At 42.8% G+C, this 13,727-nt stretch overlaps 1 protein-coding gene across 1 annotated transcript; it reads right to left on the bottom strand.

Annotated features, from left to right (window-relative positions):
• Window positions 1-8,882: 8,882 nt before the first annotated feature.
• LOC111973728 (uncharacterized) lies at window positions 8,883-11,398 on the bottom strand. The gene has a single exon (XM_024001116.3). It carries the CDS (start codon window positions 10,663-10,665, stop codon window positions 9,808-9,810), a length of 858 nt encoding a protein of 285 aa, XP_023856884.1. The 5' UTR covers window positions 10,666-11,398; the 3' UTR covers window positions 8,883-9,807.
• Window positions 11,399-13,727: the final 2,329 nt, after the last annotated feature.

Here is a 13,727-nt window from a genome sequence, read left to right as displayed (position 1 = left end):
GCGCTTGTGTACAGAGGGAAGAGAGATTGGACGACCTGTGCTAATTAGCTATCCCTCTCTGAACACCTGTGTGTAAACGGACAGCCTGGTCTCATTGACTAGACGTAAAATAGTAAATGCCAATCCGGGACACTCAAATTAGTATATGTTACATCTGGTATGTTTACATGAGACAGAAGGTTACTTAAGGCATAAACTAATGGAGGGTGGGTAGGTTGGCGTATAACGTGAACATCTAGCAACCTAAGGGTTTTGTGTTAATCTCATCATTGACAATTTTAGCGTTTGAGCTAATTAGTAACTTTGCAACTGCTTACTACCTTTTAGCTAAACTCAGCAAAAAAAGAAACATCCCTTTTTCAGGACCCTGTCTTTCAAAGATAATTTGTAAAAATCCAAATAACTTCACAGATCTTCATTGTAAAGGGTTTCAACACTGTTTCCCATGCTTGTTCAATGAACATGCACCTGTGGAACGGTTGTTATTAAGACACTAACAGCTTACAGACAGTAGGCAATTAAGGTCACAGTTATGAAAACTTAGGACACTAAAGAGGACTTTCTACTGACTCTGAAAAACACCAAAAGAAAGATGCCCAGGGTCCCTGCTCATCTGCGTGAACGTGGCCTTAAGTTCATGCTGCAAGGAGGCATGAGGGACTGCAGATGTGGCCGGGCAATAATTTGCAATGTCCGTACTGTGAGACGCCTAAGACACAGCACTACAGGGAGAGAGGACGGACAGGCTGATCGTCCTCGCAGTGGCAGACCACGTGTAAACAACACCTGCTCAGGATCGGTACATCCGAACATCACACCTGCGGGACAGGTACAGGATGGCAACAACAACTGCCCGAGTACACCAGGAATGCACAATCCCTCCATCAGTGCTCAGACTGCCTGCAATTAGGCTGAGAGAGGCTGGACTGAGGGCTTGTAGGCTTGTTTGTAAGGCAGGTTCATCACCAGACATCATCGGCAAAACGTCGCCTTGGGCACAAACCCACCTTCGCTGGACCAGAGCAGGACTGGCAAAAAGTGCCTCTTCACTGACTAGTCCACAGTTTTGTCTTACCAGGGGCGATGGTCGGATTCACGTTTATCTCGAAGAATGAGCGTTACACCGAGGCTGTACTCTGGAGTGGGATCGATTTGGAGGGTCCGTCATGGTCTGGGGCGGTGTGTCACAGCATCATCGGACTGAGCTTGTTGTCATTGCAGGCAATCTCAACGCTGTGCGTTACAGGGAAGACACTCTCTTCCTCATGTGGTAACCCTTCCTTGCAGGCTTCATCCTGACATGACCTCTCCAGCATGACAATGCCACCAGCATACTGCTCGTTTCTGTGCGTGATTTCCTGCAGCCAGGGATGTCAGTGTTCTGCCATGGCCAGCGAAGAGCCCGGATCTCAATCCCATTGAGCACGTCTGGGACCTGTTGGATCGGAGAGTGAGGGCTAGGGCCATTTCCCCCAGAAATGTCCGGGAACTTGTAGGTGTCTTGGTGGAAGAGTGGGGTAACATCTCACAGCAAGAACTGGCAAATCTGGTGCAGTCCATGAGGAGGAGATGCACTGCAGTACTTAATGCAGCTGGTGGCAACACCAGATACTGACTTACTTTTGACCCCCCCCTCTTTGTTCAGGGACACATTTTTCAATTTCTGTTAGTCACATGTCTGTGGAACTTGTTCTGTTTATGTCTCAGTTGTTGAATCTTATGTTTCTTTTTTTGCTGAGTTTACTTTGCATCTACTTAGCATGTTAGCTAACCTTAACTCCTAGCCTAGCTAACATTAACCACAACAAATTGAAATTCATAACATATCATACGTATTGCAAAATCGTAACATATTGAACGAATTGCAATTTGTATCATATCATACAAATTGCAATTCGTAACATATCATACGAAAGGTCATTGGACTAACATGCTGACCACACTGCTCACATCCCATGCGTGAGCATTGCAAAATAAATGTATACATACATGTTATTCAATCATTGCACCGCACTGCTCACGCGCGCCAACAGACGTCTGCGTTGCCAGGCGCTAACATAGAAGTTGCTTCTATTTGTGGCGCAGAACGCGCTGCAAGTCCTGACTCTCTCATCTCCTCATTGGCTTTTAGAAGCATTTGCTCAAGTGCCATCTCCTCATTGGTTATACCCACGTGGGTGACTGAAAGATGAACGGAGGTCAGTGGTGGTAATACACCATATGAAAGTTAGTTGCCAATCGCCATATAAAATCCAAAGAAGAAAAAGCTTGGAAGAAGGAGAGATGACTAGAAACGGTTGACCGGTTGACCGTTTTATGTGTGGATTAATTGTCGGAGTAGAGGACCTTGTGCATTTCAGGTAAAATAACAACTCAACATTTATATCCCAGGACAAATTAGCTAGCAACAGCAAGCTAGCTAAATAGGACAAATTAGCCAGCAACTGCAAGCTAGCTAGCTAAATTGCCATAAATGTTTAATGCTTTTCGACCTGTCCACAAATTAATATAATTGGTTTAGAGTTTTGATTTTTCAAGCTGCGTGTCGTGATCGCGTTTGGTGTGGTGGGACAAAATCAATTTGTGGACGCACGCGCGTGCCCGGTATGGTGTAAGGAGAAACGTTAAAGTCCAATTTTGAGCTAGGGCCCTATAAATTAGACTAAGTGCGATAACTTGAGGATCATCAATCAATCAATGTACTGAACAATTTTACAAATTTTTGTGCCAAAACAAAAGTTTTCCATCATCTAGTCCCTTAAACAGCCTGAAAATGAAGCATATAGAGCTATTGTTATTTACTGCTGTCCTCTCCAAATGTAGGCGTCTATAATATTTCACCTCCACCAGAGGGCAGCAACAGTCAGTTCAAGTAACCCAATTGACAGCTTTCACAATTTTACCTTAACCCATGTAACACAATGAGGGACGGTTTCCCGGACACAAGACTAATTTAGTCCTAGACTAAAAAGCTATTTCAATGAAGATTATCTGAGAGTTTTGAGGGAGCATCAGAAGATGACCATACTTCTTAAAAAAATTATTAAAACCACCATTTAGGCCATTTGAATTTTTTTCTTCTTAATTGTCAAATTTAACCCACTTTTCTCATTCAATCATCAACTTGCACATCAGAAATGGAATTTGGGGGTATATATCAATTTGTTCTACATAAAATGTAAAACAAACTAAAGTCCCATCATTTTGCATTGTGGCCCACTACAATTTTAGAGCATATAAATCAGGGGCACAATGGTCTCTGCTATTCTCATAATTTTTTTACTTTGAATTCTGGCAGCCCTTTATTCAGTCTTCATTATCTGCACTTACAGCTTTGACTTCAGCACTGCAATTACACCCTCAGCTGCACTGATTAATCCAACATGGAGGAATTTGTTTTTTGAAAATACATTTTAAGACACTTACCAGGGAGGAGCTGTGACCTGGTTTGTTCATGCAGATAGACCCCAGCCTGCCAGTTATATTGCAATAAGACGTTTCCAATGACTGTTTGAGTGTGCCTCTTAATCCGTGGTGTACAAAGTGAAGAAGGAAATAAGAGTGTGGGGAAAAAAGTGAAATAACTCCATCTGTTCTATTCTTGACACAAGATGGAGGAGGTATTCCCCCCTGTCATAATCCATACTTTTCTCTATTGATGAACATATTCCCTGTATGGTCATTCATTAATACCTCCGTGCTGCGCCCAGCTTAACCTTACGTTCTTTTCTGGCATAAACACATAATCAATCACTGTCCCATTCCCTAACTAGGGAGATGGAGAGTGAGAGTGTGCATGAAGGGGGGAGAAAAACCCTTCGGCAGGTCTTCCCAAGCAAGAGGAATAGTGTGTTCAGTGGGGCTAACACAGGCAGAAAGAAACATAGGCCCAGTAAATATTCAATTGAAAAGATTCCCAGATAAGGGAATGGAGGAAGCACCCATTCTTCTAGATAAGAAAAGATGGAACCATCTGGAGGCAGGGTGATAGCAAACTCCCACGCCATCCGAGAGACCTCGCTCTCATCTGCTGCAGCGGGGTGAGAAGGGAAGAAATAGAGTGCACACTTTTATCACAAGTTCAAAATGAATTTATTCTCATTCTTTATGCAGTGGAAAAGGAAACGGGGATACCTAGTCAGTTCAACTGAAATGTGTATTCAACTGAAATGTGTCTTCCGCATTTAATCCAACCGCTCTGAATCAGAGAGGTGTGGGGGCTGCCTTAATCCACATCCACGTCATTGGTAGGTTTTGGAAAACAGAAAATGGTTATTATTAATCAATATTAAAATGTATTTATTATTATTATTAGTAGTAGTAGTATACTGACCAAAAATATAAACGCAGCATGCAACAATTTCAAAGATTTTACTGAGTTACAGTTCATATAAGGAAATCATTCAATTTAAATAAATAAATTAGGCCCTAATCTATGGATTTCACATGACTGGGAATACAGATATGCATCTGTTGGTCACAGATACCATAAAAAACCAGTGAGTATCTGGTGACCACCATTTCCCTCATGCAGTGCAACACATCTCCTTCCTAGAGTTGATCAGGCTGTTGATTGTGGCCTGTGGAATGTTGTCCCACTCCTCTTCAATGGCTGTGCGAAGTTGCTGCATATTGGCGGGAACTGGATGACGCTGACGATCCAGAGCATCCCAAACATGCTCAATGGGTGACATGTCTGGTGAGTATGCAGGCCATGGAAGAACTGGGACATTTTCAGCTTCCAGGAATTGTGTACAGATCCTTGCGTCAAGGGGCCGTGCATTATCATGCTGAAACAGTCAGCATGCCAATTGCGCACTCCCTCAAAACTTGAGACATCTGTGGCATTGTGTTGTGTGACAAAACTGCACATTTTAAAGTGCCGTTTTATNGGGAGAAAAACCCTTTGGCCTGTCTTCCCAAGCAAGAGGAATAGTGTGTTCAGTGGGGCTAACACAGGCAGAAAAAGCAACATAGGCCCAGTAAATATTCAATTGAAAGGATTCCCAGATAAGGGAATGGAGGCAGCACCCATTCTTCTAGATAAGAAAAGATGGAACCATCTGGAGGCAGGGAGATAGCAAACTCCCACGCCATTCGAGAGACCTCACTCTCATCTGCTGCAGGTGGGGAGAAGGGAAGAAATAGAGTGCACACTTTTATCACAAGTTCAAAATGAATTTATTCTCATTCTCTATGCAGTGGAAGAGGAAAGGGGGATACCTGGTCAGTTCAACTGAAATGTGTCTTCCGCATTTAACTCAACTGCTCTGAATCAGAGCGGGGGGCTGCCTTAATCCACATCCACGTCATTGGAAGGTTTTGGCAAACAGAGAAGGATTATGATTAATCAATATTAAAAAATATTTATTAGTAGTAGTAGTTGTAGTACACTGAACAAAAATATAAACGCAACATGCAACAATTTCAAAGATTTTACTGAGTTACAGTTCATATAGGGAATTCAGTCAATTGAAATAAATTAATTAGGCCTAATATATGGATTTCACATGACTGGGAATAAAGATATGCATCTGTTGGTCACAGATACCATAAAAAAAAGGTAGGGGCTTGGATCAGAAAACCAGTCAGTATCTGGTGTGACCACCATTTCCCTCATGTAGCGCGACACATCTCCTTCACATAGAGTTGATCAGGCTGTTGATTGTGTCCTGTGGAATGTTGTCCCACTCCTCTTCAATGGCTGTGCGAAGTTGCTGCATATAGGCGGGATGACGCTGTCGATCCAGAGAATCCCAAACGAGCTGGTGAGCTGGTGATGTCTGGTGAGTATGCAGACCATGGAAGAACTGGGACATTTTCAGCTTCCCGGAATTGTGTACAGATCCTTGCGTCATGGGGCCGTGCATTATCATGCTGAAACAGTCAGCATTCCAATTGTACACTCCCTCAAAACTTGAGACATCTGTGGCATTGTGTTGTGTGACAAAACTGCACATTTTAAAGTGGTATTTTATTGTCCCCAGCACAAGGTGTACCTGTGTAATGATCACGCTGTTTTATCAGCTTCTTGATATGCCACACCTGTCAGGTGGATTGATTATCTTGACAAAGGATAAATGCTCAATAACAGCGATGTAAACACATTTTGTGAACAAAGTTTGAGAGAAATAAGCTTTTTGTGCTTATGGAACATTTCTGGGAACTTTTATTTCAGCTCATGAAACATGGGACACTTTACATGTTGCATTTATATTTTGGTTTAGTGTAGTTGTGGGGCTATATGTTTTAGGAGAATACCACTTGACGTGTTACATACAAAAAGCTGTTGTACTTTATAGAAAACCAATGTCATTGGGGAAATAGACTTCCAGCTGGTGTATCCTTGTACGCCACAGGCTCATATGGTGCCTTGTTGTCTCATCTGATATGCTATTTCTCACCAGCCACATGTGATTTGGCTGTAGGGTAATGCTTTTGTCACAGTGTTTTATCTGTCCTCTCACTCAGGCATACACTATCCAGTTCTCCCTAATTACCCTCTCTGCATTTTACACTTGGCCCAGAAATCGTCATGCTTGATAACGGATTGAGCAGGTCGATCGGAGATTTACTTATAGAGCCTCTATCTATGTGACCTGCATCACTGACTGGCCGTCCCTCAGGCTTCTCACTGGAAGCTGTTAACTGTATGATAACAGCGACCTGAAGTGATAACCTTCTCCAGTCTTGAGGACACACAGTTTGTTCCATATGGGCTTTATTGCAGTCGCAGCATTTCTTTATTCAACCTTGGGTTCTCTGCTTTGCTCAGATTAATTTAATGGGTTTGAGAAGGAGGTTAATGGCTGTGTCCGCTCTAGACAGTGAAACGCAGGCAGACCTTTGCTACAAAAGCACTGTTTGGTATTTCATTCTTTTTTAAATTATTTTGAAAGATGTAATCTCAGCCAAAATATTATGAGTGCATGGGCTCACACTTGTAATTGTTCAAAACTATTTCCAGAGCTCTAAAGGCAGTTTGATAAATGGATTGTATAAGGCTTGTGTTGCGTGTTGTGTTGTCCTTGCAGATTTTCATTATGATGAAGAGAAAGGACACTTCATTCCGTTTGTAAAAGGTTATCATACTCAGCAGGCATGGCTGATTTAGAACTAATACCTCTTGGGAAGTGTGATCTCGGTTTGGGACAGTATCTAATCGTTTTTGATAAAGGAAAACCTTACACTTATCAGTATTTGAATGAGTCGTCCATAACGGATGGAGCTAGGACTACTTGACTCCTTTTCGGGTCAGATATACAGTATCCCATAAGATATAGGGAAGGGGAGGTTACTCTAAAAATATAGTTTACCAAGCTACCAATTACTTCACACTGGAAGAAGTTGAGCTACACTAAAGCTACCCCTAAGAAACATATCGTTTACCTAACTAAAGGGTCATTTCAGCAAGCCATGACACCCACCATCTTATGTAGGTCGAAACAGATACGATTAGCATTCCTGAAACATTATTTTGTTTAAATAAAGCTAATTGATTTCACCCAAATTGGCCATTTTAATTTATAGGATGTATATATTCTTCAATAAATATAGTACCTAACATTCGACTTGGACCATAATTCAACCTAACAATGATTAGGCATGAGGAATCCAATAAAACGATCAAAAGCCACCCATGGACCCACACACCCCAACTCAACAACTAGTATACAATATCAGTTCTCTGTCTGACAGGTAGTTTGGAGCTGCTGCTTGGAGTATTGCTTCTTCATCCTTTGTAATGTATTCCATGTGAATCTGGTGATGGTCTTTTCACCCTGTTCAAAGAAATTACCCATTGAAGTCGCTTGCGTTAGTTACTATAAGCTAGTGTGAAAGTACCACGTTTTGCCCACTAGATGCCACTGTTCCTGCTACTGCCGCCACACCCTTTTATCCATTTTGCTTGTTTCTTGTGTTTATTAAATAGATCACAACATTTTCTTTGCAACTTTGGGTAGAAAACCAATAGCTTTTGCTCATGATGAAAATAAATGGTCAATCGTATTTCTTGTGCTTTTCTTTAAGGTGGAATGACTCTAAAGTATTATTATTATTTTTTTACATTCAAACTAAATGATCATATCTGAAATGTCATACTACAAATTGCAATAACATATCACTCTGGAGTCAGATGTTAAAGAAAAATACCTCTCAAAAACGATCTTTTGGTATTTGTTTCATTAGCCCACTGTTGATACAGTTCCAAAATGTTTTGCAAATACCCAAAGATGGTATTTTCCTTTAACATAATGTGTAATTTAGCCTATTCAACACAAAAACTGTTACATGCGAGAATGAGGCAGGTCTGATGCCGTAAAAGAAAGGAAATTCTTGCCTACTTCACCAATATTTTCTTTGTGTGTATTTCGTTAGCTACACCTCTAAAAAGTAATTAACTACTGAAAACACTACCAAGATTTCAATTGAGTTCCACTAACAAATGTAAGTAAATTACTTGTTGAATTACATGTAGTTCACTACTCCCAAACACTGCATAAGATATCCTCTACGTGAACCCTAGCACTGTAGTAATGGTATGGAGTTGAGTCTGCTGCTATGGTTTCATATTCTGGTGGGACACTGACTGTGTTTAGTTATATCAAGCCTAGTTTTGATCCTTTTCTCTAGTGTGCTGCAATGTAGTGTTGTAATCTTAATGATAATCTGTCCCTGTATTTCAGCCCCCAGCATCTGTCAGGCTGCTTGGTTCTGGAGCTGCGTCTTATCAGGGGCCATGTCATTAAATCAGCTGTCTCTTAGACAAATTTCACTCCCGTTACTCTTATCAACACATCAGCCCGCTGTGATTTCCTTTTCAATCTGGACTTTGTACAGTACTATAGGCAAGTCTGAGGGATAGAAATACACAAAAAAAAGGCTTTTCCTGCATATAGTTTATTTGAATGTTTGGATATTTGAAAACATGATACATTTGTCATATTATGGATAGTTTAGAAATGAATGCGCTTTATGTATATCGTCCCCCCATTTGAAGGTGCCATAAGTATTTGGACAAATTCACTTATTGTGTTATAGTGTATAAAATGTAGACTATTATAAGTGCCTTTGTTAAAACACGTATGACACCTTCAAAATGAGGGGGACTAGATGCATAAAGTGCATTCATTTCTAAATGGTAAAACGGATATGTATGAAAATACCCTCAAATTAAAAGGTGACATTCTCTACTGTTGCATCATATGAAACATTTGATCTCAAATCCAAAATGCTGGCGTGTAGAGCCAAATGAAACATGTTAGCTTCCTTGTCCAAATATATACGTAGGGGAGTGTAGATATTCTGTGTATTCATTACAATATCGTGGACCTACCTTGTGCATTTGAACAGATTTGCAGTTGTAGGATATAATTAGGAAAACAGAACTACAATGTTCAAAAGGTATTGTCAGTCTACTGAAAGCAGAAATCTGGGATCTTGGGTGATTGGTCGCTCTGTGTTTTGTTGTGTTGATGATTTAAAATGTGATAAGTGTGCTGTCATGTCTAAGCTCTTACAGTGTGACATATAGTATGATGACATTTAGTATCTCTGGGCACAAAGGCGAACGATTGATTGTGCTGAGAAATGGGTTCAATAAATGTTGTATCTACAGAGACAAGCTTTCAGGTCCTATTTTGACTGACCTCTGGAGGATGGGCAGGGTGCTCAGTTCTTCTCAGAAAGTACTGCTCTGTCTGAGTGAATGTTCTGATTGTTTCAGCACTGTGCTTCAGTGGAGGGCAGTGCAGAATGAACTCCTCTGATCCTTCCCACTCGACTGTTTGATACCAGTTCAGTCAGTCAGTTAGCCAGGGGGTTGGACGGAGCCAGAGTCCCCTCGTCCAGACCCAGACACACTCTCTTAGAGTCAGGGAAACTACTGTATGGGCACAGACCAAGAGGTCTCTTGCTGGCTGTCTGTAGGGCATCCACACCGTCTCTGTCCTCCCAGAGAGCACTGAGGGTCTCAGGGGGCTGGTAGCCGGGCTCCTGCGGGTCCAGGGGGTCTTTGGACAAAAGGATGCTGATGGAGGGGACGGTCCTGTGAACGGTCATCTCCGATGCCCCCCCTTCGTGGCTCTCCCACACTTCCCTCACACCCTTGTAGCGCAGCTTGGTCAGCTGGTGCAGAGACCCCACTTTTCTCTTCATGATCTCAGCGCATGTGATGGTCTTGGTGACGGCACGACCTGACCCAGAGAAAACAACCTGCCTCAGGCCACCGCCTCCACTAACCCCAACACCACTGACATCCCCCTGCATGCGAGCCATGGCAAAACCCATGAGGTTACGGATCTTACTGCCCTCCTTGACACGCATCTCCAGCACTCCTGAGGCCAATCCTGGGAAGGGGCACGGGCAGTCCTCCTCTGTGCGACACACCTTCTTGAACCCACCCTGGCCCGGTTTGAGTGCGGCGGGAGGTGTAGTTAGAGGTGTAGGCACCGGAGTGGGCTGTGTGCTGGAAACACTGTTGACAGTGCAGGAGGGCTGCCCACTGTAAGGCTGAACCTGATATACTGGGCACCTAGCTGGGGTCACACCGGTTTCCATTGGGACCTGTGTATTCCCTCCAGGTCCGGTGTATGGTCTGACAGAGTCCCTGACCTGATACTGTCTTTGAATGCTGGCCACTCCAACTCCACAGCCGGAATACATCTCTTCACTCCTGTATCTTCTCCAATCATAAAAGTCCAGTCAGAGACTCTGACTCATACGGGATCCAGCACAGCATTGTTTTCTTATTCTCCTTATAGGTTTCTTTTTTTCTGTAGACGTCTGCGAAAGTTTCAAGGCTTTAGAAAATAATATTATCCGGCTCGCAGAAAGTGCTTTCAATGGAGTCTTTTCATGCTGCTTTACAGGCAGCTGAAAAAACAAGATAAACGCTGGGTGGTGAATTAAGAATACAAATGGGGCAATTCAAGACGTTAAAAAAAAAACATTGAAAATGCATACATTCTCAGCTGAAGTGTCCTATCTCTTGTTTTCTCTCGGTGAGCTTTTATCCTTGTAACCTGGATACTTCGATGCTTCAGTCTAACTTTTCAAGAGAACTGCTACTTTATACAACACACTCAATAGACCTCTCACTTAGGGTTCAGATCCCACATTGATCAGTTGGATTCATATCATCAACTCTCATCTCACTTTCTGGGACGGTCTAGTTGATTAGCGTCTCTTCTCCTTTCGTGGACCTCTTGGCCAAGGTGCTCTGGGGGAGCTGTCCCCCTCAGGGCTGGGCCAGGGGTGGCTGTAGGCTGGAACCCTGGGCGTCCTGCCTGGAACTCTGTGTCTCTGTCTCCAGTTATGCTCTAGAAAGTGTGCCCTCTGTTTCCTCACAAAGAGACGTAAGGGACAGGAGCTGCTTCACAAATGCTCACAGGAGGAGTGTCTACTCTGTGTGGTTGAGGGGGAGCATGAGGAAAAGGGGGGACAGCCCTCTTAAAGGCACAGGCCTTTCATATCTCAGATGAACACTTTCCCTCCACAATGGAAACCTGCCATGGCGGGGAGGGGGGGTTATATCCCTTTTAAGAGCCGGAGCGAGCGCAGATCCCGGGCAACTTTGTCAACCTCTTTAGAGGACGTTTCAGTGCATGTCTTCAATGTACATGACTGATTAAACCTGATTTCTGAAATAGAGACTCAGTGAAGCTTTAAAAATGCATTTTCGGCTGTGAAACAATGAATTACATTAGCAAGGTTATAATTGAAAACATAATTCAAAGAGCCAGTTAAAGTCAGCGGCATTATATTGCACTGTACTTAGCCTTTATCCTATTAGATGTTTTTGTCCATTACCATTTACATAATGTGGTGTTAATGGCTTCATTGTTCAAGCAATCATGAGTCCACTGAGGTGCATGTCTTTCATGGATGATTTGTTATGTTGTTACCAGGTTGGAAACAACCTCATGATGATCAAGGACATGTGGATCACAGAAGCATAGAGCCATTACTTCTAGCACCAAAGTATTGTTGTGATGGGGCAAGGGTAGGTCTGCACATTAGTGTGCTGGAGGCACCTCCAGGTGAGATGGTGTCGTAGTGGTGACAGGTGGGCTAATAAGCAGACTAATGGACCCTCCATCACCAGAGGAGGGCGCTGTCACACTCTCCTGTCCCGGTCCAGACAGCTGCAGCGTCTCTGAGCCCAGCCTCCTGGAAGACAGGTGGATTTGTTTTGGCCTGTGACTGACAGATGGGAAAATTGGTAAAGACAGCCCACTGAGGCTGAACCTATGAGGCTAGGAGAGAGGCACAGAACTCCTAACTGTTCTCCAATCACTCCTCTGAGGGCACACACTGGGAATAAGAACCGCGCTATATCTGGGACTAGTCCATGAAGGTAATTCACATTGGCGTGGGTATTATTTTGGATCCCCAAAGGAAAATCAAAGAAAATAAGGAGGTTTGTTGTTTTCACACGTGATGGTATTATTTAAATCAGTATTAAATGTTGTATTCTAGTCCAAGTTTCTATGATTGAGAAGCACCATCTTCACCAATGAAAAATCCAGATCACCAACTGAACACATTTGCCAATTTCTTTTGTTTGTGCACAATTTTGTTTCTTTTCTCACCAACCACTTTATTATAGCCAATCTGTGCGTAGCTCAAATGCAGGGGACTGGAGAGCTATTCATCATCTGAACCCATTCTACCCACTGCTGGAGACATAGCAACAAATGTCTCTGTTTTCTTTCTACTCGGATATAGAGAAGGAGGAGGGAGTTGGGGGACCAAACCAAAGTGATCATTCTGCTGTTGGGGAGAAATTACCCTCATCAGTCATAAGGAGATCTGTTGATGTTACTGCATAATAATCTAAGAGAGAGAGAGAAGAGGGCTGATTTAAGTGCCCAGAGGTTAAACTACATGATAAAAAGCTGCCAGTAATCACTCCCACTTCACAACCTGTTTTTAGCACCACATTTGAACCTAAATTTAACAGGAAAAAGCTCTCTGCTTCGGGAAAATATAGATTTATGAATCTGGTGTTTTTAAGAACTCGATGTCTTCAACAGAGTTTCTCTGAAAAAGCAATTTAATTTGATTGTGCGTTTGAAAAATTATTATCTATTCTCTATTTTCGAAATCACTACATGAAAACATCAAACATTTCCATCAGACTGTATTTGTACGTTTTCGAGAGAGAGGAGCTTTTAAAATGGTGGTGGTGTTTAATGACAGAGAGAGCAGTAGCAGCTCACGCTTGGTCACTCACCCTCTCACACCTCCTCCACGGTTGCCCTCTGCTCCCACACCTCTCCAAACACTTACTCCTACCTTTTATCTGTTCTCCTCTGCTCTGACTGCAAGCAGGCAGGCACTCTATCTCTCCCAAATACTGTTCTCTGACCATGTAGTTTACTCTACCTACAGTTTCTCTCAGCCTTCTCTATACCAGCATTTATTCACGCACAAAAACAATTTATTCTTAAAGACTGTGACAAATAGCAGTTGTTCTGTCTTGCTCCTCTCTGCTTACCTTGGATGGCATAGCTGCTGGTGTTATGAATTGTAACACGGACTCTGTTGTTTTGTTTCTGTACTGCAGAGTAGTTGGAGAGGGGCTTGTGTTGCTGGCAGAACTGCACACAGCCACAGTTCTCGCTGTGCCAGCCTCCCGCTCGCATTTTGTTAACCGCAAGAGTTTCACGGTCATCAACCAATGCTGGCCTGGAGGCTGTCATTTCCCTCAGTGTGGAGCTCGC

This window comes from Salvelinus sp. IW2-2015, linkage group LG15 (assembly GCF_002910315.2).
Source record: "Salvelinus sp. IW2-2015 linkage group LG15, ASM291031v2, whole genome shotgun sequence".
NCBI lineage: Eukaryota > Metazoa > Chordata > Actinopteri > Salmoniformes > Salmonidae > Salvelinus > Salvelinus sp. IW2-2015.
Note: the sequence above shows the minus strand (reverse complement) of the source record. Positions and strands in the feature narration are given on the sequence as shown.